The sequence below is a fragment of the Podarcis pityusensis genome, assembly GCF_964106645.2.
Source record: "Podarcis pityusensis genome assembly, chromosome: 11".
NCBI classification, from domain to species: Eukaryota; Metazoa; Chordata; class Lepidosauria; order Squamata; family Lacertidae; genus Podarcis; species Podarcis pityusensis.
The window spans coordinates 14,486,307-14,513,081 of NC_138036.1; the positions used below are offsets into that span (position 1 = coordinate 14,486,307).

General features: G+C 42.7%; 1 protein-coding gene and 1 long non-coding RNA gene across 2 annotated transcripts in view; one reads left to right on the forward strand and one right to left on the reverse strand.

Annotated features, from left to right (window-relative positions):
• Positions 1-16,678, forward strand: part of ONECUT2 (one cut homeobox 2) — a 77,664-nt gene extending 60,986 nt beyond the window's left edge. The window contains exon 2 of the mRNA XM_080973545.1: positions 9,225-16,678. Coding sequence (XP_080829671.1) covers positions 9,225-9,511 — 287 coding nt within the window. The 3' untranslated portion in view covers positions 9,512-16,678. The remainder of the gene's footprint in view (positions 1-9,224) is intronic.
• Positions 16,679-20,764: 4,086 nt separating this feature from the next.
• LOC308458909 lies at positions 20,765-26,311 on the reverse strand. The gene is made up of 2 exons (XR_013977771.1): positions 26,258-26,311; positions 20,765-22,050 (listed from the first exon to the last, which is right to left on the reverse strand). It is a non-coding gene; the product is annotated as an uncharacterized lncRNA (long non-coding RNA).
• Between the last annotated feature and the right edge of the window lie 464 nt (positions 26,312-26,775).

Here is a 26,775-nt window from a genome sequence, read left to right on the forward strand (position 1 = left end):
GTAAACGGCGTTTCCATGCGCTGCTCTGGTTCACCAGAAGTGGCTTAGTCATGCTGGCCACATGACCCGGAAGCTGTACGCCGGCTCCCTCGGCCAATAAAGCGAGATGATCGCCACAACCCCAGAGTCAGCCACGACTGGACCTAATGGTCAGGGATCCCTTTAGCTTTACCTTTACATTCCCACCACATATGATAAAAAAATCCCTTCTTTCTCTTTACATTTCCAACATATGTTTGACCCGGTTTTGTACATTTTTGCTATCTGTACTGGTGTAATATACCATCTATACATCAGAAGGTTGCAGGTTCATTCCTCTAGCATCTCCTGGTAGGGCTGGGAAGACTCCTGCCTGAAACTCTGGAGAGCTGCTGTCAGTCAGAGCCAGTGTGGTGTAGTGGTTAAGAGCGGTAGACTCGTAATCTGGTGAATCGGGTTCGCGTCTCCGCTCCTCCACATGCAGCTGCTGGGTGACCTTGGGCCAGTCACACTTCTTTGAAGTCTCTCAGCCCCACTCACCTCACAGAGTGTTTGTTGTGGGGGAGGAAGGGAAAGGAGAATGTTAGCCGCTTTGAGACTCCTGAAAGGGAGTGAAACTTCTTCTTCAGTCAGTGTGGACAATACTATGTGTGTTAGGCTCATCGCGAGGTAATTTATTGTGCTTCTATCCTCAAACATTCCTGCCTCAATCCCAGCGCACTCTACAGTCTGCCCGGAAACAAACCCTCAAGATTCCTCGTGCAAATGTCACACGCTTAGCCAAACATGTATTTCTGGTGTGTAGTGTGGTGCTGGGTTTTTTTGCAGCCATGAGATGTGATTTCAAATTCAGTGATCGGGGCAAGGGGAGATGAGGAGGGCAGAGAAGACCCCCCACAATTCCTTTTCCAGAGCAAACTTAACAGCTGGAGGAAAGTATTTACCGAATCGCATCGAGACGCATTCAGCCTTTGCATTATTTATTGTTCGCTACTGAGAAGGATAAGGCCATGAATTAGTGATGTGATAAAATAACCTCCCAAAAACCCTTTTAGGAACTACAGTGAAAAGGTAAGAGCTCCTGATCATATTCCGTAACTTCTCTTGGCTTTTTGCGGGACCATATTGGAGACAGGCATCATAAATAAATAACCTAAGTGAAGCAAAAAGAAATGGGGGGGGGGAGAGTGTTGAGGTTGGGGAAGAAATCTCATACGACCCTATTAAACCAGTAATTATTCCACATACACAGTTTAAGATTTGGGGGGGGGGGTATTAGAACCTTTAAAAAAGCCTCTCTTAGCTCCTGCCTCATGAAAAGTACAACTAGGAACAACGGCAATGGAACAAGGTCTTTTTCTGTGGTGGCCCCTCATTTTGCAATGTCAGGCTCATCTGGCACTTTCAGGTGCCTGGTGAATACCTTTCTTATTTCCCCAGGCCTTTTAAATCCATTTTAGACTTGAGCCATTTTTACTCTTAGCAAAAGAGTATATTACTGCTGCCATTTGTTGAGGGTTGGGGGTTTTGACTAGATAAGCCTCATTCCCTTCCAACTCTGTGTGGGTTTTATGACTTTTAGGTTGTTTTATTTCTTCTTGTGGACTGCTCTGAGAACTTTATAAGGCAGTCCCACTGTAAGTAAAATAAAAATGAAAATTGATAAAAGCCACAACGTTGTCATTTAGGATGTCCTTACGGCTCATCTTGGAGGTGTAATTGCTCAGAGGTGCAGGCAAAGTGCTTTTCATATGCTCAGAGGTACTCTTGCCTTCAGTAGGACTTCAAATGTTTGAAGCCTGAGTTGACAGTGAAAATACCCTTATTTTTCCATGTATAAAACGATGTTTTGTTAGGGTGTCATCTTATACACGGATAGTGTAGGTAAGGAACGGGCGATTGGTGGCATTCGTGAATTGGAGAATCCGATTGGTGATTGGGCGGGTGATTGGTGGCTGCGGCAAGGCCTGCTGACGATTGGCTGCTGCTGTGGCAATTGTGCGTGTGATTGGTGGCTGTGGCAAGGCCTGCTTGCGATTGGCTGCTGCTGCGGCAATATGGCAGGCGATTGGCGGCTGATGGCGGAAAGTGGGCAGACAATTGGTCGCCTTGTCGAGGTGTGCGATTTGCAGTGGTGGTCAGGCAGGTGAGGGATTATTGGCAACCCCTCCCCCCCCCAAAAAGGGGGCATCTTATACACGGAAAAATCTGGTAGATTCCAGAGAGACAAAGGCAGGTATTGGTATGGTTACATGAGAATCATAATAGACTGGCTTACTTTACAAGGGTAACTGTAAGGGTAACTGAAATAACATTTGTAATGATAGTGATTTAGTAGTAACACCCGTTCGTAGGAATGTGTCTCAAAATGACGCCACAAATACAGGCCATCATTATAATGGTGCTAGGGACTGCTGGCTGCCTTTTCCCTCTCATGAGGGAAAACAGCAACTAAGCATGAGATGAGGGCAGAGATTGGCTTGATGGCTGCTGATGTCACATTATTGGTTTTCAGCAGTGATTTATTCCAGTAGGGAATGGGTATTTTGGAAAAGGGAAAGGTTGCAAGCTTCCTGAGCAGCTCGTTACCTTCTCTCTCTCGTCTTTCTCCTTCCCAAGGCAGAAAAGAAGTTTTGGAGAATGTGAACAGAAACTCTCTTAAGTGTGCAGGGCTATTCGTACTACTGATACTACTAGTAGTAGCTGCTAGTAGCAGCGGTGGAGCAAGCCGATCGGGCACCTGGGGCGGCACGTGTGCCCTGCTCCCAGGAGTGGGGCCAGCCAGGGCAGGACCTCCGTGGGGCCTCCGAGGAGTCCACCTGCCTCCTTCCACTCAGCCGCCCTACAGCTGAGGGGGAGGCGGCGGGCGGACTGTTTGGGGCGGCGTGGAGCACGGAGACATGTGGCTCGGGTGCGCTGCAGGCCCCATGGTAAGTGCCACCCAGCATTTTGTCACCCCCCCAGTGGTGACACCTGGGGCAGACCGCCCCTACCGCACCCCCCTTCCTCTGCCCCTGGCTAGAAGTAGTTGCTAGGTCCTAGTAGTAGTAGTTACTACTACTACTAGTTGTTACTACTAGTACTAGTAAAGGTAAAGGGACCCCTGACCATTAGGTCCAGTCGTGGCCGGCCGACTCTGGGGTTGCAGCGCTCATCTCGCTTTATTGGCTGAGGGAGCTGGCGTACAGCTTCCGGGTCATGTGGCCATTACTGCCGCTTCTGGCAAACCAGAACAGCACACGGAAATGCCGTTTACCTTCCCGCCGGAGCAGTACCTATTTATCTACTTGCACTTTGGCGTGCTTTCGAACTGCTAGGTTGACAGGAGCAGGGACTGAGCAACGGAAGCTCACCCTGTCACAGGGATTTGAACCGCCGACCTTCTGATCGGCAAGTCCTAGGCTCTGTGGTTTAACCCACAGTGCCACCCCTGTCCCACTAGTACTAATAGTTACCATTATTATTATTATTATTATTACCACTAGTACTATTACTATTCCACTTATTGTAGTTGTTGCTGTTGTTATTCCTAAGGTCTGGAGTCATAAGAGTCATAGAGCTGAGTCTTATAAAGGAATGAGGATGTATATCTTTTGGTGCCATGATCTCGCTGGAGCCAGCTGACTCACATGAGAGCTTGGCATAAAAAATAGGACATCCAATCAGAAGCCAGAATGGTGAAAACGGGATTTTTGACGGGCATGTTATTCCTATCCAGTTAGGGTGAGCGCATAATAATAATAATAATAATAATAATAATAATAATAATTAGAAACAATCTGCCTTGGTTCCGTTTCTATCTGGATGAGGAATCCTGCATCTAAACACTTCTGCAGACTTGCTTCCTCCACCTGATCCAGCCCCTTATATGCCCAATCAGTCACAGCAGGGGAAGACCTCCTGCAGATCTTATCAGAAAGTTCATTCCATAAAATATAGGAACCAGGCCTTTAGTGTTGTGGCATCTACTGCCCTTGGAATTCCCTCCCCTTGAATATTAGAAAGACGCTATCTTTCAACAAGCAGCCTAAGGCTGCATTCAGACAGCATTCATTCCATTTCCCCAGTTCCACACCTGATGTTTCCTGCATTTTATGTGATATTTCGCACAAAAGCCACTCCTTGAAATCTAGCAGATGTGTTGCACTCATTTTCACGATGATTGCTTCCAGAAAGGAAAAAGAAATGTTTGCAAACTCGTTAAGCCTGAATATTGTAGGAGTTCCATGGTGTAATTTCCCCACATTTGTCAATTTGGGGTGGCATTCCAGCAGACAGTTCTTTCCTGCCATTTTCATGGATGAATCATGTGGGAACGGAAGCAACATGCGTATAAAAGGCACATGATGTCAGAAGGCTGACACCGAGACCCAACAGAGGAACGCTTTTCACCCAATCCAAACCATCCCCAGCCATGTGCAAAGGAGGTTTGGTTTGCCCTGCTAGAGTCTAAATTGAACCTAAACAGTTTCTCAAAGGGCATTGCTTTGTTTTGTTTTGTTTTGTTTTGAAATACATGTCGATCAGGCATGGCCAAACTTGGCCCTCCAGCTCTTTTGGGACTACAACTCCCATCATCCCTAGCTAACAGGACCAGTGGTCAGGGATGATGGGAATTGTAGTCCCAAAACAGCTGGAGGGCCAAATTTGGCCATGCCTGATGTAGATGTTCCCCACGGGCCTTCCACATTTCATCCAAGGAAATTCAGTTCTGCAAATGTGCATTTGGCAAGGCCTTTCCACAATCAAAACAAGGAGGGGAGGAGAATTATGTTGGCTCAGCTTTGTCTCCAACCATGTGCATTAACTTAGCAGATTAATGTTGCATTTACTCAGCATAGTACTGCCGAACGGAGCAGGAAATATAGTACTGTAGAGTTCATGGGAGTAGATATAAAATATTAGGTCAAGATTGTCTGACCCGCTATGCTAAAAGAGTTATTTGTTCTGGATTCATTTCACACCCTTTTTCACTTGCTTCAAGAATATGCTATATTTTGCCTCCCAGATTATGGACTAGGGCTGCCTCCGAACCATCGCTATTTTGTAGGAGGGATTGGAGAGCATACTAGGTTTGTGCAATTAAAGCACTTTAAAGTGCTCTAGTGCAACAGATTCACTATTTTAAAAGCATGCTCTTTTTAGGTTAGAAAAATGATGAATGAAGGATGAACTGGAAGGTGTACAAACACCTTGCAAGCAAATCAGGATAGCCACTTCTCATTGTCATGTAACTGCTCTGCAGACAAATCAGAATAAATGCTCAGTAATTACCAGACATAGGCTAACCTCTGCATAAGCTTTCTGCAAGCAAATCTGCATGAATGCCCAATAAACAGATAATCTGGAGGAGCCCCGAGGCTGCCAATTCTAACCACAGCAAGTCACAAGTAAGTCTGTTGAATAGGGATGCGGGGGATGCTGAGCCTCTTGGGCTTCCTGATCGGAAGGTTGGCGGTTCAAATCCCCGCAACGGGGTAAGCTCCCATTGCTCTGTCCCAGCTCCTGCCAACGTAGCAGTTCAAAAGCACGTCAAAGTGCAAGTAGATAAATAGGTACCACTGCAGCGGGAAGGTAAACAGTATTTCTGTGCACTCAGGTTTCCATCACGGTGTCTCGTTTTGCCAGAAGCAGTATAATCATGCTGGCCACATAACCCGGAAAGCTGTCTGTGGACAAACATCGGCTCCTTCCACCTGAAAGCTAGATGAGCGCTGCAACCCCATAATTGCCTTTGACTGGACTTAACTGTCCAGGGGTCCTTTACCTTTTGTTGTTGTTTAGTCGTTTAGTCGTGTCCGACTCTTCGTGACCCCATGGACCAGAGCATGGCAGGCACTCCTATCTTCCACTACCTCCCGCAGTTTGGTCAGACTCATGTTTGTAGCTTCGAGAACACTGTCCAACCATGTCATTCTCTGTCGTCCCCTTCTCCTTGTGCCCTCCATCTTTCCCAGCATCAGGGTCTTTTCCAGGGAGTCTTCTCTTCTCATGAGGTGGCCAAAGTATTGGAGCCTCAGCTTCACGATCTGTCCTTCCAGTGAGCACTCAGGGCTGATTTCCTTAAGAATGGATACGTTTGATCTTCTTGCAGTCCATGGGACTCTCAAGAGTCTCCTCCAGCACCATAATTCAAAAGCATCAATTCTTCGGCGATCAGCCTTCTTGATGGTCCAGCTCTCACTTCCATACATCACTACTGGGAAAACCATGGCTTTAACTACACGGACCTTTGTTGGTAAGGTGATGTCCCTACTTTTAATGATCCTGTCTAGGTTTGCCATCGCCTTTCTCCCAAGAAACAGGCGTCTTTTAATTTCGTGACTGCTGTCACCATCTGCAGTGATCATGGAGCCCAAGAAAGTAAAATCTCTCACTGCCTCCATTTCTTCCCCTTCTATTTGCCAGGAGGTGATGGGACCAGTGGCCATGATCTTATTTTTTTTGATGTTGAGCTTCAGACCATATTTTGCGCTCTGCTCTTTCACCCTCATTAAAAAGGTTCTTTAATTCCTCCTCACTTTCTGCCATCAAGGTTGTGTCATCTGCATATCTGAGGTTGTTGATATTTCTTCCGGCGATCTTAATTCCGGCTTGGGATTCATCCAGCCCAGCCTTTACCTTTTACCTTTACCTTTTACCTGTTGAATTCAGTGGGGCTTACTCCTGAGTAGGTGGTGTTAGGATTGCAGCCTAACACAGGGCTGGATTTGAGGGACACAAACCAACAGCTGTAGGAATCAGGCAGAGAAGCATGTCTGCTGAAGAGACCCTGTAGGAAAAGAGCAAAACGCTTCCATTTGGGAATATATCCTACAGCGTTCAGATAATCAGGTCTCTTAATTTTGGGGGTGGAGGAGGGAATCAGTAGCGTAAGCCAACACTAATAGCTGTATCTTTTGGAAATACAATGATTTAACTGTGTCTGCGGTAATTCTTCCCAAGGGATTAACACAATCCATTGTAAGACCTGCTTTTCGGTTTGTTTTGCACATAGATTTCTCAGTGTTCGTATCTATGAATCTGTGAATGCCCAGCTTTCATTTAGGATTGTGAGGAAGATGTGAATCTGTCCATACAAATCAGTGATTGGGATTTAACACACTTTTAAATGTGTCAGGGGGCAGGTTGAGTTAATGTTTTTGTTTGCATGTGTTTTTATGTCTTTATATGTTATGTGTTTTTATGTTGCAAGCTGCCCTATGAGGGCAGTATATAAATTTAATTTTAAAAGCTAATGCTATTTTAGGATGCATCAATGGAAGTACAGGGGCCAGATCAAGGGATGTAATAGTCCCAATCTATTCTGCCTTGTTCAAACCCAACCTGGAGTACAGTGTCCAACTTTGGGCACCACAATTTAAATAGGATACAGTGGTACCTTGGGCTAAGTACTTAATTCATTCCGGAGGTCCGTTCTTAACCTGAAACTGTTCTTAACCTGAAGCACCACTTTAGCTAATGGGGCCTCCTGCTGCTGCCACGTCACCGGAACACAATTTCTGTTCTCATCCTGAAGCGAAGTTCTTAACCCGAGGTATTATTTCTGGGTTAGCAGAGTCTGTAACCTGAAGTGTATGTAACCTGAAGCGTATGTAACCCGAGGTACCACTGTATTGACAAACTGGAACATGTGCAGAGGAAGGCAACCAAGATGGTTAAGGGCCTGGAAACCAAGTTTTATGAGGAATGGTTGAGGGAGTTGGGTATGTTTAGTCTGTGAAAGAGGAGACTGAGAGTTTATAGCCACAAAATATCTTAAGGGCTGTCACGTGGAGGATGGAACAAGCTTGTTCGGAAGGAGGAATTTTGATTGGGCTCACAAGTAAAGGTGGACCTTTTAAATTCACACTTTCTGAATCAATACACAAAACTACAGCCACCCTTCAAAATTCACACTTCTCCCAATTTTGCAATGCAGCTCTCCAGTCAAGTAATGTGTACAAAATGCACATACTGGGGAGACGTGTGGGGAGAAATGCACATATTGGTGAAAAGGACATGCAAAATGCATTACATTAGGGGAAATGGGATAAGAATGGGCACATTAGGGGGGGGGGAATACAGTGGTACCTTGGTTTACAACCATAATCCATTCTGGAGGTCCGTTTGTAAACCAAAACAGGTTGTAACCCAAGGCGTGCTTTCACCAATGGGACCTCCAATTTTGTTGTTGTTGTTGTTGTAATCCCAAAAAAATGGGTTGTAATCCAAAAAAAAAAGTTTACAAACCAGGACACGGACTTCCAGGTTTGACGTGTTTATAATCCAAAATGTATGCAAACCAGACTGTTTGCAAACCAAGGTACCGCTGTACACTAAAATGCTGTTGAATTTTCACAACGACTTTTTTTAAAAAAAAACAAAAACCAACCAACCACAAACTAATGTGCAAATCTGGATAACTGAACTTGAGGCTGGAAAAATGAGAAACTGAAATTGTGCGATTCATCAAATTTGCCTAATATACACATTTCTGCAGTGTAGTTTCCCCGAAAACAATTCACTTTTGTATGATATGCTTCTTGTACACATTACTTCTCCTGCCAACCTAGCAGTTTGAAAGCATGTCAAAGTGCAAGTAGATAAATAGGTACGGCTCTGGCGGGAAGGTAAACGGCGATTCCATGCGCTGCTCTGGTTCGCCAGAAGCGGCTTAGTCATGCTGGCCACATGACCCGGAAGCTGTATGCCAGCTCCCTCGGCCAATAAAGCGAGATGAGCGCCTCAACCCCAGAGTCGGTCACAACTGGACCTAATGGTCAGGGGTCCCTTTACCTTTACACATTACTTGGCTGGAGAATTCAGTGCTGCAAAATTCAGAGGAGTCCAAATTTCAAAGGATGACTATTTGCGTATTGTTTTGGAAAGTACAGGATAGGGTGGGTTCCCTTTGAAATCTGAGCAGAGCAGAGTTTCTCCTCCATTCCTAGGGGCAGAGGCATGGTAGTCTGCCTATATGCTAATGCCGACCCGGTTAATTACACACTCTGTATTAACGGAGATGGTTTTTACTATGCACTTCACTTGCATTAGTCACTCCCAGTCAGGAAAGATGGGCCTGGGCAGGTTGGATATTGACGTTTCTGCAATTTGCACAATAAAAGTTTAACAGTTTACATCTACTCTACAGCTTCATCAATGTTTTCAATGTATCACCTGCTCAGTTGACTGGTACTTATGCATGCATTGATTCTCTTTTCTCTTTCTCTCTCTCTCTCCTCTCTCTGTTTCTCTTTCCTAAGCATGCAAACGCAAAGAACAAGAACCAAACAAAGATAGGAACAACTCCCAGAAGAAATCTCGTCTGGTTTTCACTGATCTCCAACGCAGAACACTTTTTGCCATCTTCAAAGAGAACAAACGTCCGTCCAAAGAAATGCAGATCACCATCTCTCAGCAGCTGGGCTTGGAACTTACCACTGTCAGTAACTTCTTCATGAATGCTAGGAGGCGGAGCCTCGAGAAATGGCAGGATGATCTGAGCACCGGGGGGCCCTCCTCAACCTCCACCACTTGTACCAAAGCATGATCGAAAATCAGAATCTAAATTGGGCACAACTCAACTAATATATATATGAAAAGGAATGGATTCTCCCTGGGGCCCTTCACTGGTGATTTGAAAGCACAATCCTCTTAAAACAGTAATACTGATTTACAACACAGGGCATTTTAATTTTATTTAAATGGTTTTTTAGGGTTTTCTTCTTTTAAAAAAATATATGTGCAGGTCAAAAATACATTAAAAGGCAAGACTAAGCATGTCTGAAACAGAAGTAGGTCGTGCATGACCCAAATTAATCCAGGGTTATCATGACAGAGCCAATGGAAGCTGAAAATATTCATCAGCTTCGAGGGCCAAGGAATCGGTCAACAAGACAGCACCAACTTTGCTAAGATTTGTTCACCAAAGGAAATCCAAAGACACTGGACCTATTTTGTTTCCAACATGCTTAGTTTCTCCACACTACTATACCAAAGCTCACAAGCATTGAAACATACAAGTACTGAGCACAAACTTAATCTAGACCTAAGAACACGGGGGGTTTATTTTAGAAACTCAGGCATTGTTACGTTAAACATTTTCAGAACTATCCGACTTGCTTTCTCTTAAGGGGGGAAAAATGTCAATGAAGATAAGGTCTTGGATCAGTACGATTCGGTTCCCTTGAACCCAAACTATCAAGCACAAAGACACCAGAAAACAGGAACAGCTCTGGACTCTTTGCCTGTTCTTACAAGACGTGCTCGGAGTTAGGGGGTGTTAGCGAACACATTGGTTTCAAGCACACTTTTGCAGGTCTTCACAATTTCTATTTGTACATAGTGCAGACACACACTCAGGAAGCCAGATTAAGATGCTACTACAGATAGAGCAAATGCAACACTTGAAACGCTCTAGACTTTATTTTATATTTAAAAAAAACACTAATCGTGAATACGTCCTAAACAGTTATGAGACATCCAATTTCATCCCGTCACTTATTTATTTAATTTTCTTTCTTTTTTTTGGCCACATCCATTCTGTGTTTGAGTTAGTTGGTGTTTCCAGGCAGGAAAAGAAAGCCAATGCCTTCATAACTTCACTGACCACTGGAGCACTTACTCCAAGTCTCTTCCATGGATAAAAAACATCCCACCCACCACTTCATGTAAGAATGCAACACACCAAAGATGCAGGATATTGCAAGCCAAAGACCATTATAACTTGCCATTTTCCAACCTCATTGTCATCGCCATTGTCCTTCTCATCAGTGTAGTCAGGTTTTGAATATGTTAGAAGTAAACACCAGTCAATGTATAGCTCTATTCCAGTTCACCTGTCCAGTGAGCTGAAAGAGACAGTGTTCTCAAGTGAAGCATCAAAGATAACTTTTAATCTCACTAGGGTACAGTGTTCACCTAAGGAGACCCACACACAACACGCGCCATCTTTCTCATCAGAATTGCTATGGTCACTCAATGTGCATATTCACCAGTGAATAGCCCCCCATTCCTTGGAACACCGCTTGAGTGTTCAGAAGCAAGCCAAATGCTGTAACGATCCTTTAAAGACACTTGAGACTCTTTTATGTACTACTTAATCGAAACCAAAGAAACTTTTTCTGCACCTACTTCTTCTGCAACAAACTGTTCCATTTAGGGGGGAAAAAAATAAAGAAATGAATAATAATTTAAATAAAAAAATAAAAAAACCAAACCAAGGAAGCACGTCAGGAAACAAACCAATGCTAACACACTGTGTTTTGACAGACATCTTGGGACATTTTTAGGAAGCAGAGTTCAAAGAAAGGGTTGACAAGAAAGGAAACGAATGGAAAAGCCAATGGGGATTGCTGCTTCATTTTGACAACTCAGTAATCTTAAAGTTGAAGATTGTCTTTAATTTGTGCCTATGCAGTTTTTTCAAAAGAACAAGGAACAGAGCAACCGAGACCTCAACAGCTACAATACCAAAGATGAGGATTTCTCACGACTTTTAGTTCAGTTCATTCTTCCCCCCCTTGCACAGCTAATATGCGTAGAGCATGATTGATCTGTGCAAAGGTAAATTGATTCTGTTTCTTTTGAGCAACAAAAAACAAACACACAAAAAGGATGATATTTTTCTTTTTAATATTAAAAGGTTCTTTTCTTTTCTTTTTCCAATTTCTGCTCTCACGTGGAATCTTCCAAAGGATTCCATGGGCTCCAAGTATAAGATGTTGGGATACTAAGCTAATGGATCTTCTCCAATCCGATGTTGTGCGTGTGTAGAGCGGAGAAGCATCTTACTCTTTAAATGATAATTTTGGCTCAGTGGGGTTGCATATGTTATGTGATTTTTAAATGATAACCTGGGAGACAGGGGTTAGAGGACAACTTTTGTGAATGCAAATGAATGGTATGTGTTCTTGTTTCATACTTGAGGAATCTCATACTGTTGGAAAGGAGCCTGACACATATAATCCAGACAGTGAATAGTTAGTTCTTTGTCAGATCTTTGGGCAGTTTAACTTCACTGTCCAGTGTCCTGCACATGGCCATTAAGTCTTGACCACTCAGGTCCAGATCTTCCCACCAGACCAGTGTTTCTCAAATTAGAAAATCATAGACCTTCTAGACCTTCTAGCTCTTTGGTCCCCACACCACCAAGCAGGCCCAAACAATCCTATGCCTAGCTCCTGCTCACACAGTATACAGCTCTGATTCATCCAAGGTATACAGCTTCTTCCCTCAGATTCATATACATTCACTCTTCCTGGGAGAACTCCCTCTCTGAACTCAGGAACTGGACATATAACATCAGAGATGAATGACTCTACCCTTCTCAGTCATCAGTGTGAGTGGAGTGGTAATCCTTCCTTTGGAGAACCCAGAATATTGAAAGCGTATTAAGTAATAACACACCACCACCCTGGTTGAGAAACACTGTTCTTGGTGACTTTTTAAATATTGCGGACCCACCAATGGTATTCTGTCTCCATCGAGAGCCTGCATTCTGTTAATTCGAGCTAGTAATGAAATTTTCATAATGGCTATATGCAAAATCCACCTTCAGTCACCCCACTTCAAAGGGGAACCACCCTTAAGACACCTCCAACTCCTCTGTGGGGTGTTACTGTTTGGGAATCAGTAACTTAAGCTGGCTGAGGAGCTGGAGATGTTGACTTGCAGGTATCATCCACACCCATTAAAATTGTTGCTAGTATTGCCAGACTTTGGTAGCAAAACTCTCCCCTTCTTTTTTAAAAAAACAATTCTGGACTAAGCCCTCAGCTCAGATCCATCGCTATAACAATAACAGGGTGGTTATGATTAACTTCATTGTAGGAAAGAATTTGGAACTGTTTCACCTGTAGAACAAACTTGGATTCTTCCATGAGAAAGAGTTCAAGATGAAACGTCTTTTCAAATCCTAACCTGAAGATCTAAAGGAAAAGCACCCAAAATTCATTCCAAAGTGCTTTGGTGTGAGAGGTGGATTTTGCTTATATCAGAAGAGAGTGTTGGCCCTAAAAGTCTTGGAGCCAACAACCTAAATTTCCCCTTCTAATTATTTTAAGAATTGCCACGGCAGAAACTGAAAGCCTGGCTTGAGGTCCAGCCATTGCCACAGTGGCTTCTCAATGGTCACAGAACATCAACACTGAGTGAGTTTTGCAAAGCCTCTTGTGCAAATGAAAAGGATCACGAGGTCCATGTGAAAGTCTGGGTATGGTCAGATCCAGGCATCGGCAGATGTGGCCCATCCCTCCAAAATAAGATACACACTTTGCATCTTGGGTCATGTTCTATTCAAGAATGTTCACTTATGCAATGCTGTCGATTCATTCTTGCATTTGATTTGCTCATATGTCTCAGACGTCTAATTGGGATGAACATGGTACTTCAGCTGAAGAGCAAAAGGTCATTTCCAACCTCTTCAAATACTGCTCTCTGTTTTTCCTTTGCTTGCCAAGGAGAGATGGGTGATTCTGGGAAACTTCCTAGGCAGCACAGTCAGTTCAAGCAGCTCACTGGCTAAGACTGTCAGGCCTCACTCTTGCCCTGCATGAACTGAGAGTGTGCCCTATATTACAGCCGCCCCTTCCCCTGTGGCTGTGTGTACATTGCAGGGAAACATTAGCAGTGATAAGCAAGCTGTCTTTCTCGGAATGCTTGTCTGCCATGCTGGCTGCTCTTAGGTATCCAGGAAGCCCTGATAAGACTTCTCAGGAACCCTAGAGTGACACAGATTGAATGCCGCTGATCTAGAATCCATTTATATTGCCTTTTTTCCAGCTGTTGGTGAATGTGGGAAATATATATATATATTTTAATATCCAGGTGCTCACACCATCAGATACACTCTGGACTGCAGAAGATGTTTCTGGATCATTTTTTTAGGGAGCATGGCCAGCGCTCCAATCCTGTCAATTGATACCATAGATCAGGCACCCCCATAGATCAGTCCAGATGTTTTGGGACTACAGTCCCCATCATCCCTGACCACTGGTCTTGTTAGCTAGGGATGATGGGAGTTGTAGTCCCAAAACATCTGGAGGGCTGAGTTTGGGGATGACTGCCATAGATGCGACAGGGAAAAGGTTTCGTTACACTCAGTCACTTGCAGAGTCTTTGCATCAGTGTAAACGGCTGCAACAGGAGGGATTTCCTAAATTGCAGAAGTCCGCCTTTGTCCAAAGAGTATCTTGCATTGGTGTTACAAACTTTCAAGCAAAGGGGTAGGGAGATTCCCTCCACATTTACCTGCTCCCACCCCACGCACTGGCATGACAGTACACACACACAACTGGTAAGGCAGGGATAACTAAGTGCTCCCCTATTCCTTGAGCTAGAACAGGGTTTCCCAGGCTTGGCCCTCCAGCTGTTTTTGGACTACAACTCCCATCATCCCTAGCTAGCAGGTCAGGGATGATGGGAAATGTATTCCCAAAACATCTGGAGACCAAAGTTTGGAAAACCCTGAGCTAGAACTACCCACTGAGACAGTATCAGAACAAATCCCGCCATCCTCTGTCAAAGGTGCGGACAAAATCCAATTGCAGCCATACCATACAGACAAGCAATGGGCAGAAAGCACTCAGTTATCTATGGAAAGGCTAGACAACATTATAAACATCTCAGTGCTAAGATTGCTGTCCAAAGAGGCTTGTAATCTATGCGAGTCACAAGTCATGAAAGACCCCACACCCCATTTCTGTTATATGCAGGCAAAGAAGTCACAGTCAACGACAACAGGAAATCTAGTTTAAAAACAAGAAATGTGGAAGACAAAGATTTTGCATGTTAAGGGGAGTGGAATTCAGTTTTATCCAAGCACTTAGAGGCACCAGGGCTCAGGATAATTGCTGGTATTGTACTGAGCAACAGCCCAGTACAAATGATACACTTGATGCAAGAGCTCTGCATTTTGACTGACTATGTTCTTCTTAGCTAGGACCTCCCTTTCTACCCAAGCAAAATCCGCGTGAAAATATTTTACATGGCAAAAGGTTTAGGCTGCAATCCTACATTCGCCTACTTGGGAGAAAGTGTCATTTAACTCAGTGTGACTTACTTTTGAGTAGATGTGTATAGGATTGCACTGGCAAAGCAGTCAGCCAGGAATGGGAAACCTGTGGCCCTGCAGCTATTGTGAGAAATCCACCACTCCCATCCAGCAAAACTGAGGCTCCCCATCCCTGCAGTAAGGCATACTTACATTACAAATTTATAGTGGGCTTCCCCTAAAAATCCCATGAAAGAAACTTCCTTTAGAGATCCTTAGCTCCCTGCTACCTGGGGACAAGTCAGAGATGTGGCTTTTGCTTATCATCACACATTAGGTCTTCCATTTACTCCAGGTTTGAGAGAGAGAGAGAGAGAGAGAGAGAGAGAGAGAGAGATTAAACTCAGAACAGAACAGTAGAGCATGTATCTCATTGGGTTTTTTCACATAGTCCGAAACATCAAAAGTATTCATCAGCATTGAACTGCATTCCTGAGGTCAGCACTGGCATTATGTGTGTGTGCACATGTGCACACACACACACACACACACACACACACACACGGCAAGCCCTGGAAGGCAAAGCACCAGAACAGGAATCCCTAGGGATGAGGAGAAAGAGTTTGTGTGGAGAGCAGATTCATTGCACACAATCAAGGTTGCTACAGCTGTGCTTTGCTAGGATTGGAGTGCCCAAGTGTTGATAAAATATACCTTATGCATAATTATGTGTTCCTGTGTGTGTGTGTGTGTGTGTGTGTGTGTGTACCCATTGCACATGGATATATACATATATAGACACACACATTCAGACTTACCTGCGGTTTTACTCTAAAGAGAACTCTGACAGCATTTCTGGCGTAATGGTCATATTGGTGAAAAGGGATAATCTCAGACTGTCAAATCCTGTCATCTGGTATATCTACTCAGGCATGAGACGCATATTCTGTTTTAATTATATGAATACGAAAGAAAGTGGTTAATGTTTGACATGCCATTTGTAGCTCCACCAATGGCTGCCAACAGTTTAGCTGGTGATTTCTACTCAACGTATAACACACATTCTTCCTTCTCTGAAGTTTTCCAGTGTCTCTGTTCCCATTACTTCTGTTCCTAACCTCTTGAGGTCTTATTTTGACTTGTCCCAGCTGTATTTCCTTCGTTGCAGTTGCACTGTTGGTAAACATTTATGTAACTTTGCTACCTGCCATTCACCGAATGACAAGGGCATCTTGGAGACATGGCAGCCATTGTTAAGATTTTAAATTTTTTTAATGTCTTGGCTTAAACTTCTGTATAATTGCATTGAGTACTGCTCATTTTGTGTGTTCTGCTCCAGCAAATAATAGCGATATAGTATCCCAACATCTTCCTTACCTTTTATACTTGGAGTTTTTTTTTCATGGGCACATCCAAGATGAATTCAACTTTCAAGAAACCTTGGATATTGTTTAATCATCTGTGGAGGAACAAAGAATGTGCTTGATTACTTCGGTTGAATAGCTTTATACTGGATCTCTCTTAACTAAAGCTAAATCCAAAGACCTACGGAGGACAAAAACCAGCAAAACGTAAAGCTCAGACCGACTTACGGGAATAGCAACCTCCTTTTTTTTTACCCAAAAAAAAGAGGAGAAGGGGCAATGACATAGCTATGGGGGAACAAAAATTCTGATGTTTTTCTTGCTTGTCACCATATTTAAGTATTTTGTGATTTTTTTTATAGATTATGCTTGGCCTACTCTATATTTATTATGGGAATTATTATTTTTGCTATTGTTTAAAAGTTACGCCAGTCATCTTCAAAGCCTTTATTTCTTTCCTGATAATGTTGGGGCTATATTGGTGGTTATCGATCGTAAGATTTGCTTTGATGAGATCAAGACCTAAGCCAAAAGCCTTAGCTCCAGTTAAATTTTCCTTCCGACCAAAGCTTCTGTTGGTTCCAATGGAGCCAGTGCGCCATCTTGGATTTTCGGATGCGACTTTAGCTGGAGCTAAAACGGTAGGGTCAGATTTCTGTTGATTACCCTTTGTGATTATTTTGATGACATTGCTGGTTATTTTGGTCGCAGCCCACTTGGATGTGCTCCCAAACATGTCCCACTGAAATGAACCAAAGTTGTGCAGGAGCATGGATGCATGCTACTGCCACAGATTTCAGTGGGTCGTGTGCAAGAGCCTTTCCTGCTGGGCTGGGCCTTTTTGTTAGACTTAATTTGCTCTCCCCCCCTTATTTATCAATCCTAGAATCGTAGTGCATCCTAGATGCAAATCTGAGGTTAGCACATAAATTTAATGGGGAGGGAGGGAAGGAGTATTAGTAAAGTTCTGTTACAGACATGGGGGGGGGCGGGGAGACAAGGTACCAAAAATATTAAAGAGTCCCCAACCCCTCTCCCCAAACTGCAGCATGCTTTATTTCTTATAATCAATCTCAATGGTTTTATAAAATGATTGACCCTTAAGTTATTTAATTTAATTCCTCCTCACCTCACTCAAAATAATGAAACCAAAAAAACCCAGTGAGGGATACCTTTTTAATTATTATTATTATGGCACATAAGAGCCTTCATAATATAACTTATTTATTTAACTTATTCAGCATCTACTGCAGGTGCCCTTGTATAGTTTATATTTTTATTTTTTTTATGAAATCAACTTAAAGCACTACAACTTATTTGCTGTCAGAACAACAGAGTGATGATGATTTTTCTTTTTTCCTTTTCTCTTTTTGGACAAGCAAGGAATATTTTGTCTAAACCATGCATTCAGGAACAACAGGGGATTTTTTAAAGAAAAAAAAAAACCAAGACACTGCAACACTTTGCCTGAACTTTGTGGCTTTTTAAAAACTTAAGCTGGGGGAAAAAAATATAAAATAACAACAAGCAAAAAATAATAATAATAATAAACGAATAAAAAAAACCTAAAAAGAGAGAAACCCTTAAAGTAGCTGCTTCCAAGAATGAACTTTGTGTGTGTGTAAAAAAAATAAAAATTAAAAGGATTAAAAAAAAAAACTGAAAAAGGAAAAAAAAACTTTCTATTTCTAGTGAGAACCAAAGAGGCTACCTCACTGACTTTTTCCATTTGTAATTTTAATCGTGTTGATGATACCAAAGATACCAAAGATTTCTTTCTCTGTGCGGTCTGCATTTTGCTTGTGCTCTTTATAGTTTTAACTTTTCCTCCTTTACATCCAGTATGTACAGCTGCAACTTAGATGCCCCGTCCTCTGTCCCGACAAACACCGTTATCAGAGGGAACTGCTAATTCTGACAAAGTCATTTTCTGTGTTTTATCCTTCTGCCACCCCCTCTTCCCCCTGCCCCAGTCCCTACCCACTGCCTCCCCAAAAAATGAGACCCACAGCTTGATCTCAGGCACAGTTGCCTTCTTACAGCAAGAATGATCCACATGCAGAAAAGAGAGGGGGGTGGGTGCAGCTGATGGAATTGCCCAGCAATTTTTGCATCATGACGCTCACGCTTGCTACTCTGAAGGATGGCAGCGTGCATGCCTTTCTGGAATGACCTGAATCAGAAAGACGTACAAAAACTAGCATCGCGCTCCCTGGAGCAGACTCTCCAAGTGCCCCTGTTTTCCAGGGACACTCCCTGATTTACAGAAGCCATCCCAGTTTCTGAATCTCCTTCATTTTCCTTAGGACACCCCCATTTTCATCAGATAAATGTTGGGGGGTATGGAGTTACATGACCTCCAAGCCAAGGAGATACGCAACTACACAATCTTTAGAAGACATCTGAAGGCAGCCCTGTATAGGGAAGTTAAAAAAAAGACGAAGTTTTATTATGTTTTTATATATGTTGGAGTGGCTGGAGCAACACAGTCAGATGGGCGAGGGTATAAATGGTAAAATTATTATTGTGGAATAGGACATCCCTGTTTTCATCAGAGAAATGTTGGATGCTCTGCTGGAGTGGCCTTAGCCAGCTGAATGGGAATGTGAGTCCCTTTCTGGAATCTAGTTAAGTTTACTGGATCTAGTTGCCCATGACTACAACTTGATTGGGACTATGGCCTGGGACCGATGGAGAGAGACAGTTTCTTGGTGCTAGGACACAGGCTATGCACCCAGAAGGGCGCAGGTTCAACCACTGCCATCACCCATTAAAATTAAATAATGTATCGCTGCTGAAGGAAGCATGAGATACACTACAACTATTACTGTGGATTACAATTGATGGGTAACAGGTGGTAGCAGGTGGTAACTCCTGAGAGAATGCAGCTCTTGAAGACCAAAATTGTTGCCCGCTACTAGCTAGCTGGACCGGACCAATGGTCTGACACAGCATAATTTAGCTTGGTTTGTTCACAGACATGCAGCAAGTGCACCAGTTTTAAGGGGACTCACATTAACTTGAGGGGAGCATTCAGACTCTGTGTAAGACTGTGATTATAGATTCCCATCCTTGGATGTAAGTTCCACTGAGATCAATGCAATCTCCAAGCAGGTGTGTTTAGGGTCCGGGTCAAATAAATGAATGTGCTAATCATACCCTTAAAGCAGGCTTTGCCTAACCCGGCATCCTCCCAGTGTTTTGGACTACGATTCCCATCATCCCCAGATGGCCGGGGATGATGGGCATTGTAGTCCAAAACATTGGGAGGGTGGGCAGGTTGGTGAAGGATGCCCTAAATTATACCCTTCCTTGGAAGTAAATCCAACTAACACCAGTGGTGCCTACTTCAGAGCAACTGTGGCTGGACCATCAACCTATGCATTTGATTAACTTCAGTTTGCCCAGTGTTCTTCTGCCTTGTGGCCATTTGGAGGTGGAGCTCCAGCCATGTGGGCTTCTGTGAATGCACAAACTTCCAGGACGATCATGTTTCATTTCAGCAGAAGCTCAGCAAGGCATCTCTTCGAATGCAAGGAACTGCCACTTCATTGAAGAGCTTGATTCTCATGCAAGCTTCTGCACAAGGATCAGGGTAGATGTGTTTGAGATCAAGCTGTGGGGATCTACAAAGTAAAGAAGGCAAATGTGTTGAACATGAGTCATATTTTATTGCTATTCTTGTTGTTCCTAGGAAATTACCTCAGCCGTTGTTGTTTCTCCTTCTGCTAGCTGCTAAATACTTGTTGGAAATATCTGAGGGACTTCACCCAAGATTTGTTGACACCATTTGATTCTGGCATACTCAGGTTGTCTGTGTGTCTTAGTTTACAATACATAGTCATTTATTTCAGGACAGTCCTCTACTAGAAATCCAGTTTAAAGGGATAAGAAAAGAGAGTAAACAAAAAATCACAAATATGCATCTTTTGATTATTATTATTATTATTTGAAAAAGCAAACCAAAGGCAGATTAAATCAGTATAGTTTAAATGGTAAATGGAGCAATGGCCTGCCTCAGTATAAGGCAACTTCCTGTACTCCAAAATATTCAAAAGACCTTGTGAAATGTGCTTTCAGAAGTTCCTCACAAACTCTGAGGAGAACTTGCTTCCAGGTTTTTCCTGGGCTCGGAATTCCATAAAAATGACGCAGGAGAAGACCTTTTCCAAGCCATCACCAATTTGGCCTCCCCAAAAAGAACACCTGAAGCAGGAACTCACTGTCCCAGGGGGGGAAACCTGCTTCTTAGAATACTGTTTAAACCATCTCTATTCTGCCATTTCCCAGCTTAAAAATTTGCAAAGCTCGTTTTACCTATTCCCAGAGTTTAACAATCAACCCCACCCTGGAAACAATAGCCCTGTGAGGCGAAAAGGGGTGGGGTGGGGGAAGCCATGGCTGTTTATAATAGTATATTAATGTATAGTGCAGATGAGACCTTGGTTTAGTTTAGTTATTATTATTATTATTATTATTATTAATGCCTATTTCTAAGAAAGATCCAAGGCATCTTACAGCAGATTAAAATATACAAAAAGTAAAATGAGACAATATTGTATACAAATGTAATTAATAATAGTAACAATGGTTCCTCTCCCATCCTCCACTTTGCTTTTTTCCAACAAGGTTTTAGCAGATCGGCATAGATTTTTTGACGTGCAAACTGTGCCCTTCGTCAGTTCAACACAACGAAACCCCAATCCTGTCACAGATTCCTTTTTGCCTTCGCATCCTTCCTTTCCCCTCCTTCCTCCCATCCCCTCCATATGACGTACTTCACCCCCCTCCCACCGCCACCAGTTTCTTGACTCCTATTGTGTAAAGTTTTCTACATTGCGTATGGCGATATGCCTTCAACATAGAGCTATAATAATTCTCAGGATGCCTTCCATGTGTGGAAGACAATGATTGATCCTTTGTGTTGAGCCCTTCCCGGCCGGGCCCTCCGTCGACCTCTCGCCCTGCAAGGGAACGTCGAAGGAAGTCCCAGAGCCTGGACACAGAAAATGATGCAAAATTGGCAGGGCCCTTTGATGGCAAACCACATTTCCTATCAGACTCATGCTTCACGTGCAAAGTGTGAACTTACCACAGGATGAGTGCCTTGCTTGAACCAAAGCAACGATTTTGCCAGTCTAGACCTCTCTGTGCTTTTTTTTTAATTCTTCCTGTGAATACCTCAGCGTCAACTGGGCCGCCATATTGTAACTGGTGGGCTTATTGTACTGTGGTGCTTTGCAATGCAACCCTGCAAAGAACATGACTTGTAATAATAATACCAAAGGTCCTTTCCTTTTCTTCTTCTTCTCCTTCTCCTCCTCCTCCTTTTCCCTCCTTCTCTTCCTCTCCTCTCTCTTTCTTCATGGTTCCAAAGCTTTAAAATATAACCATGGGCATGTTGGCAACGCAGACCGCTCAATTCCTTACCGAATTTTCTCAGATATACCTCATAGATGATAGTGTTTAGAGTAATGTTATTATAGCGTATGTAATAAATTATTCACTTGTTTCATTTTGGTAACTGTGATTTAAAAGAAATAAAAAAAAGCTTTATACGTTTTAGGTTGTGCTTTTGTAATAGACAGGAAAAAAAAGGTGCGCTTAAAGTTGTATGTCCGTCTTTCTTCCCTTTGGATTTTTATTTATTCTGGATTGGGAAAAGTTGCAGAATGAGCCCAAAGTTTACAGTTTTTCATATTTTGCTGAAGAAACAATCTGTGTTAATTTGCTCTGTTGAAGAAGAAAAAAAAGTATGATTTATTTTCTACATTTGTGCTACTTGGTCTGAACAATTAATTGTTCTGTGTTAACGGTGTAGTATTATAATTAGCAACTGCTATAATTTCAGTGCTATAATTTTGATGCATGAGGCAAAAGAAAAAAAACTTAGCAGTGTAATGCATTGTGGTTCTTAATAGCAATTTCTTTTTCATTTGGAAATAGATGTTTCCCTTTCATTTGATGAAATTTATTTATGCATGAGAGCCTGTTATCCGTTAGCGGTTGTGAAACAGTTTGTGTATACATTGCATTTAGACTGTGAAAAATGTGCACAGTTCTGTCTCATACAGTTGAAATATTGGTTTGCAAAGTGAAGGTATTTCTATTCTAATATGCATTTAGATCAGTGCACATTGGGGAGAGAGAAAAAACCCACACCCAGTCCAAATTAGATTCAAATTATAATGTTAACAAGAAAGATTGGCCAGTCGGCAGTTCCCTGTTTCTAAGACAAATGTCACTTATATGTGAGTACTTTGACACCTCTTAATTGGAAATATGAGTCAGCTGTGCATTGTTTTCCAATACAAAAGGAGTTCCTTTGGCTTTATGGTTAAAAAATAAAATAAAATAAATCTCCAGCAATACATGAAATATTATAGCAAATTTATATAGCAATTCTGAGAAGATGAAGAAGAAAGAGCAGCAATTTCCCCCTTAGCTCTGCTGGGAATGAACACCATACAGATGGTCCAGTGCTTTATTTCTCTTGGGGTGTATACAAGGTGGTCAATGTTTGGCATAAGCCAAACCCCACCAGAATTAGCAGGGTCTGTTCAAGTCTTGTTGTCTGCTGTGACTGACAACAGGCTCTTTTGGTAGTTCAGTCTTTAAAAAAAAAATTCAATTAAAAAAAACACACCCAACACGGTTATAATAGCTACTCATCTACCTTGCCTATGCAACTGTATTTCACTTTTCAAGTGTGTCCGAAAGGTGTTTGTCCGTTTTGTTTTGTACCTCACCAAAAAAAAAGAGAAAGAAAGAAAATGGGGACAGCCTTCTTTAGAGGACAAAGTAGGGCGCCACGGCTTATATTCACGAAGGTATATTTTGGAGACAGGTCAAGAATGCTGTGCACTCTATTCTGACTCGGTCCTTTCAGAAGCATTTTGCTAAGGAGGGTGGGCAGCAATAGATTTTGGTCCTTGGTTGGGGCACCTTCGCTGATTCCAATCACGAACGCAAAAATTGGACACCCACAAGATCTGGTCCAGCATTTTGGAATCAAAGGCTGCCTCAACCATATAGGCAGGGTAGACCTTGGGCCTGCCATTATCAGATGTCAAACATGGGTTCTTGCATCTGTCTCAGCCAGCTCCTTGCAAGAGTGCTTTGCAGAATCCTTGTGGTTTAACAAGAACGATGGGGTGCACTCTCAGGTTATGAGGGGAATTCCTTTTGGCCCAATCCCTGCAGCACACTCTCCTGTCAAGGGTAGCACACAATACTTGAACCAGCCTTGACCAAATTAAAACAAAAACAAAACCATAGTATGTGGCAGAACTGGCTTGTCATTAGCACACCGGATCTCCTTTGGGTTCGTTACTGGTCCCATCTGCAAACTTTCTGCCTCAACCCATCCACCCGGCCACACCATAAAGCCAAAAAAACTGCTAAGTACACTTTACTATGTTTAGGAGAGTGCCACTTAGGAAATAGGCCGTGTGTGGGAAACGGCAGTCTGCTATACAAGATGACGTCCAACATTAACATCCGTAGTGTGTTTCTATGTCTTTTGTCATTAAGAATATATTGGACGTGTGCTTTACATTAGTGCAAAGGAACATATTTTTTATTTGGCCTTATAAAAGTAGATTGTGATAAACGAAAGCTTTGTACTATAGTCTGTTTATTTTTGTTTTCCTATTTATCTGCCAAAGATGGTACTGGATACAAGGATTTTAAATAGGTTTTTTTGTAAGACAGTTAATGATTGTAATAGTGTTTAAAAAGAAAAAGAAAAAAAACTTCCCAAAAGCTTTATATGTTCTTCCGCAATAAGCCGAACCAAATATCTGTTTCAAGTGAATTCCAGTCATGCTAACAGATTCACAAACCATAGTTACCCAAAATGCAGCCGTTTGTTGTAATGTTTGCATAACACTCAAATGCATTTATTTTATTTTTTTCTTTCGATCCAAAGGAAATAAGGGGTATGTGAGAGAATGGCAATGCCAGCTGCTGTTTCGCCAAACAGCAGGTGGTCCAGCTTACTAAGTTTTGCCAAGAATACTTGTAATTTAAGGTATATTTTATAATGCCATTATATGTCTTGGGTTTTCGTTTTTGTTTTTTTTGTTTTTCTTTTGTGAAGGTGATATGTTAAATCGAGTGTTCCAGACAAATAAAAGTAGCTACAGAATGAATGTTATTTTATTATTAAATGGTTTTTACTCAATTATTTGTGCCAACAGACATCCTTTACCTTAATAACAAATTACTGTATATGTGTCAAAGTCTTAATTTATAGTTCTTGATGTGAAAATAAAGAGAAAAACACGTATGGTTTGTCAAAGTTGAATAAATGAAGAATGCCTACTCTTTTTTATTTTTTATTTTACTTTACTTTTATTTTGTTGCATCCCCTTGCACAAGACGCACCTTGTGCCATGGACAAAAAGGGAGCGATTGCCTGAAACCCTGCATAGCCTCTGCCAATCATTGTAGACACTGAGCTATGCCCAAATGTTGTTAGTGGTTAAGAGCAGTAGACTCGTAATCTGGTGAACCGGGTTCGCTTCCCCACTCCTCCACATGCAGCTGCTGGGTGACCTTGGGCCAGTCACACTTCTCTGAAGTCTTTCAGCCCCACTCACCTCACAGAGTGTTTGTTGTGGGGGAGGAAGGGAAAGGAGAATGTTAGCCGCTTTGAGACTCCTTCGGGTAGTGATAAAGTGGGATATCAAATCCAAACTCTTCTTAGAAAGCTACAAAGCTGAGCTGGTGGGAATGAACATAGGCCTGCATTCAGGCAAAGTTACTTCCCATTGAAGCCAGCGGAACAGGAATTATGTTAGGACTAACTCAACCCAACTGATTTCAATGGGAACTAAGTTCAGCTAACTTGGTTTGATGCAACCCACAGTTGTACAGTGGACCCTCTAGTTACATACCACTCTGGATACGTAATTTTCGGGTTATGAACGCGGCAAACCCGGAAGTGTATACTTCTGGATTTCGCTGTGCGCGTACAGAAGCAGCACCTCGGCCTACAGACTTTTCGGGTTGCAGACGGACCCCCGGAACGAATTTAATTCGTATCCGGAGGGTCCACTGTATAAGGCTGCATTTCTAAACAGCAATGCCTGAGAGCAGTGGGTTCTTTTCCTGGGGGGACGCAGGGGGACACGTACCCCTAAACATTTTTTTTAAGAAAAAAGCACTGCCTAAGAGTAACACCCATTGAATTCAGTAGGGTTGAGTACACATGCATAAGGTGGCTTATCCAGAATTCATCCCAGTGAAGCGGGAAACTGGCCAAGAGAGAGTATAGCCTCAGTCTGGAGTTTCTGTTATTATAGTTCCCAAAGGGCTTGCCTCACTTCCCTGAGTGATGAAAAATTCCAGCGGGTGCCACTCACAGTATTTGCAACACTTAGAACCATAGAATTGTAGAATGGGAAGGGAGCAGATGGGGTGTCTAGTCCAAAGTGGGGGGGGGGGGGAGAAACTGAGGCAAAGTCTGCATACAAACCATACCTTGCAAGGGTATGTAAGGCACATTCCACTTTCCCCAAAGAATGCAGGGTACTGTAGCGTGTTAAGGGTGCTGCAAATTGTAGCTATTTGAGAGGTAAACTACAATTCCCAGAATTCTTGGGGGGAGTGCTTTAAATGTGGTTTAAAAATATGGCGTCTATGCCACCAGTATGTACTAAGTGTATTGTGTAGCTTTTGACCTTCCTCACAAGTTCCCAATCCAAGATTCTCTAGAAAGAAAGACTGTTAAATCAGTAAGTCCAACAGGTGTGTGTGTGTGTGTGTGTGTGTGTGAGAGAGAGAGAGAGAGAGAGAGAGAGAGAGAGAGAGAGAGAATAAAAGGGCAGCCACTTCAGAGAATCCAAATATAACTGGGATAGTTATCTTTTAAGAGTTGAGCGAAACCATCCAATGTAGACACAATTCCCCCCCCCCAAAAAAGTGTTTTAGTTACCTAGAAGAGAGTTGAAGGCTTTCTGACAATGGATTCCGTTGACCTTCATTTTACTTTGAATGGAAAAGTCCAGCATTTGTCTCTCGAGTGGCCTCACACAGAGTAGAACAGATGCAATTGCATCAACAAACAAGGGAAAGCACTTAGGAGTGAACTTTCCCTTTGTGTCTCAGAGCTGCTGCTTCTTTTAAAAGGAAAAAAAAAAGTTAAAGCGTTTAGAGAAGCCATTTCCTCTGTTATCAACTGAAATGGAAAAACAGCGCACACACACAAATACATACACAGGACCTTAAGTCCATTTCCCTTTGACGGTAGATGCAACTGGTCTCAGGGCTGACAGTGGCTCGTACTAACCTGCTGAAGCAATATTTAAAGCCATCCTTCCCAAGCTGGTGTGCCAGGGTACACAAGCAGGCCATGAGAAATAAATTAATTGAATAATAAAAAGCCACCCCTCCAATCACCCCAAAAGTACTCACCCAGAGACACAATTGTGTTCTGTGCTGGCTGTTCTTCAT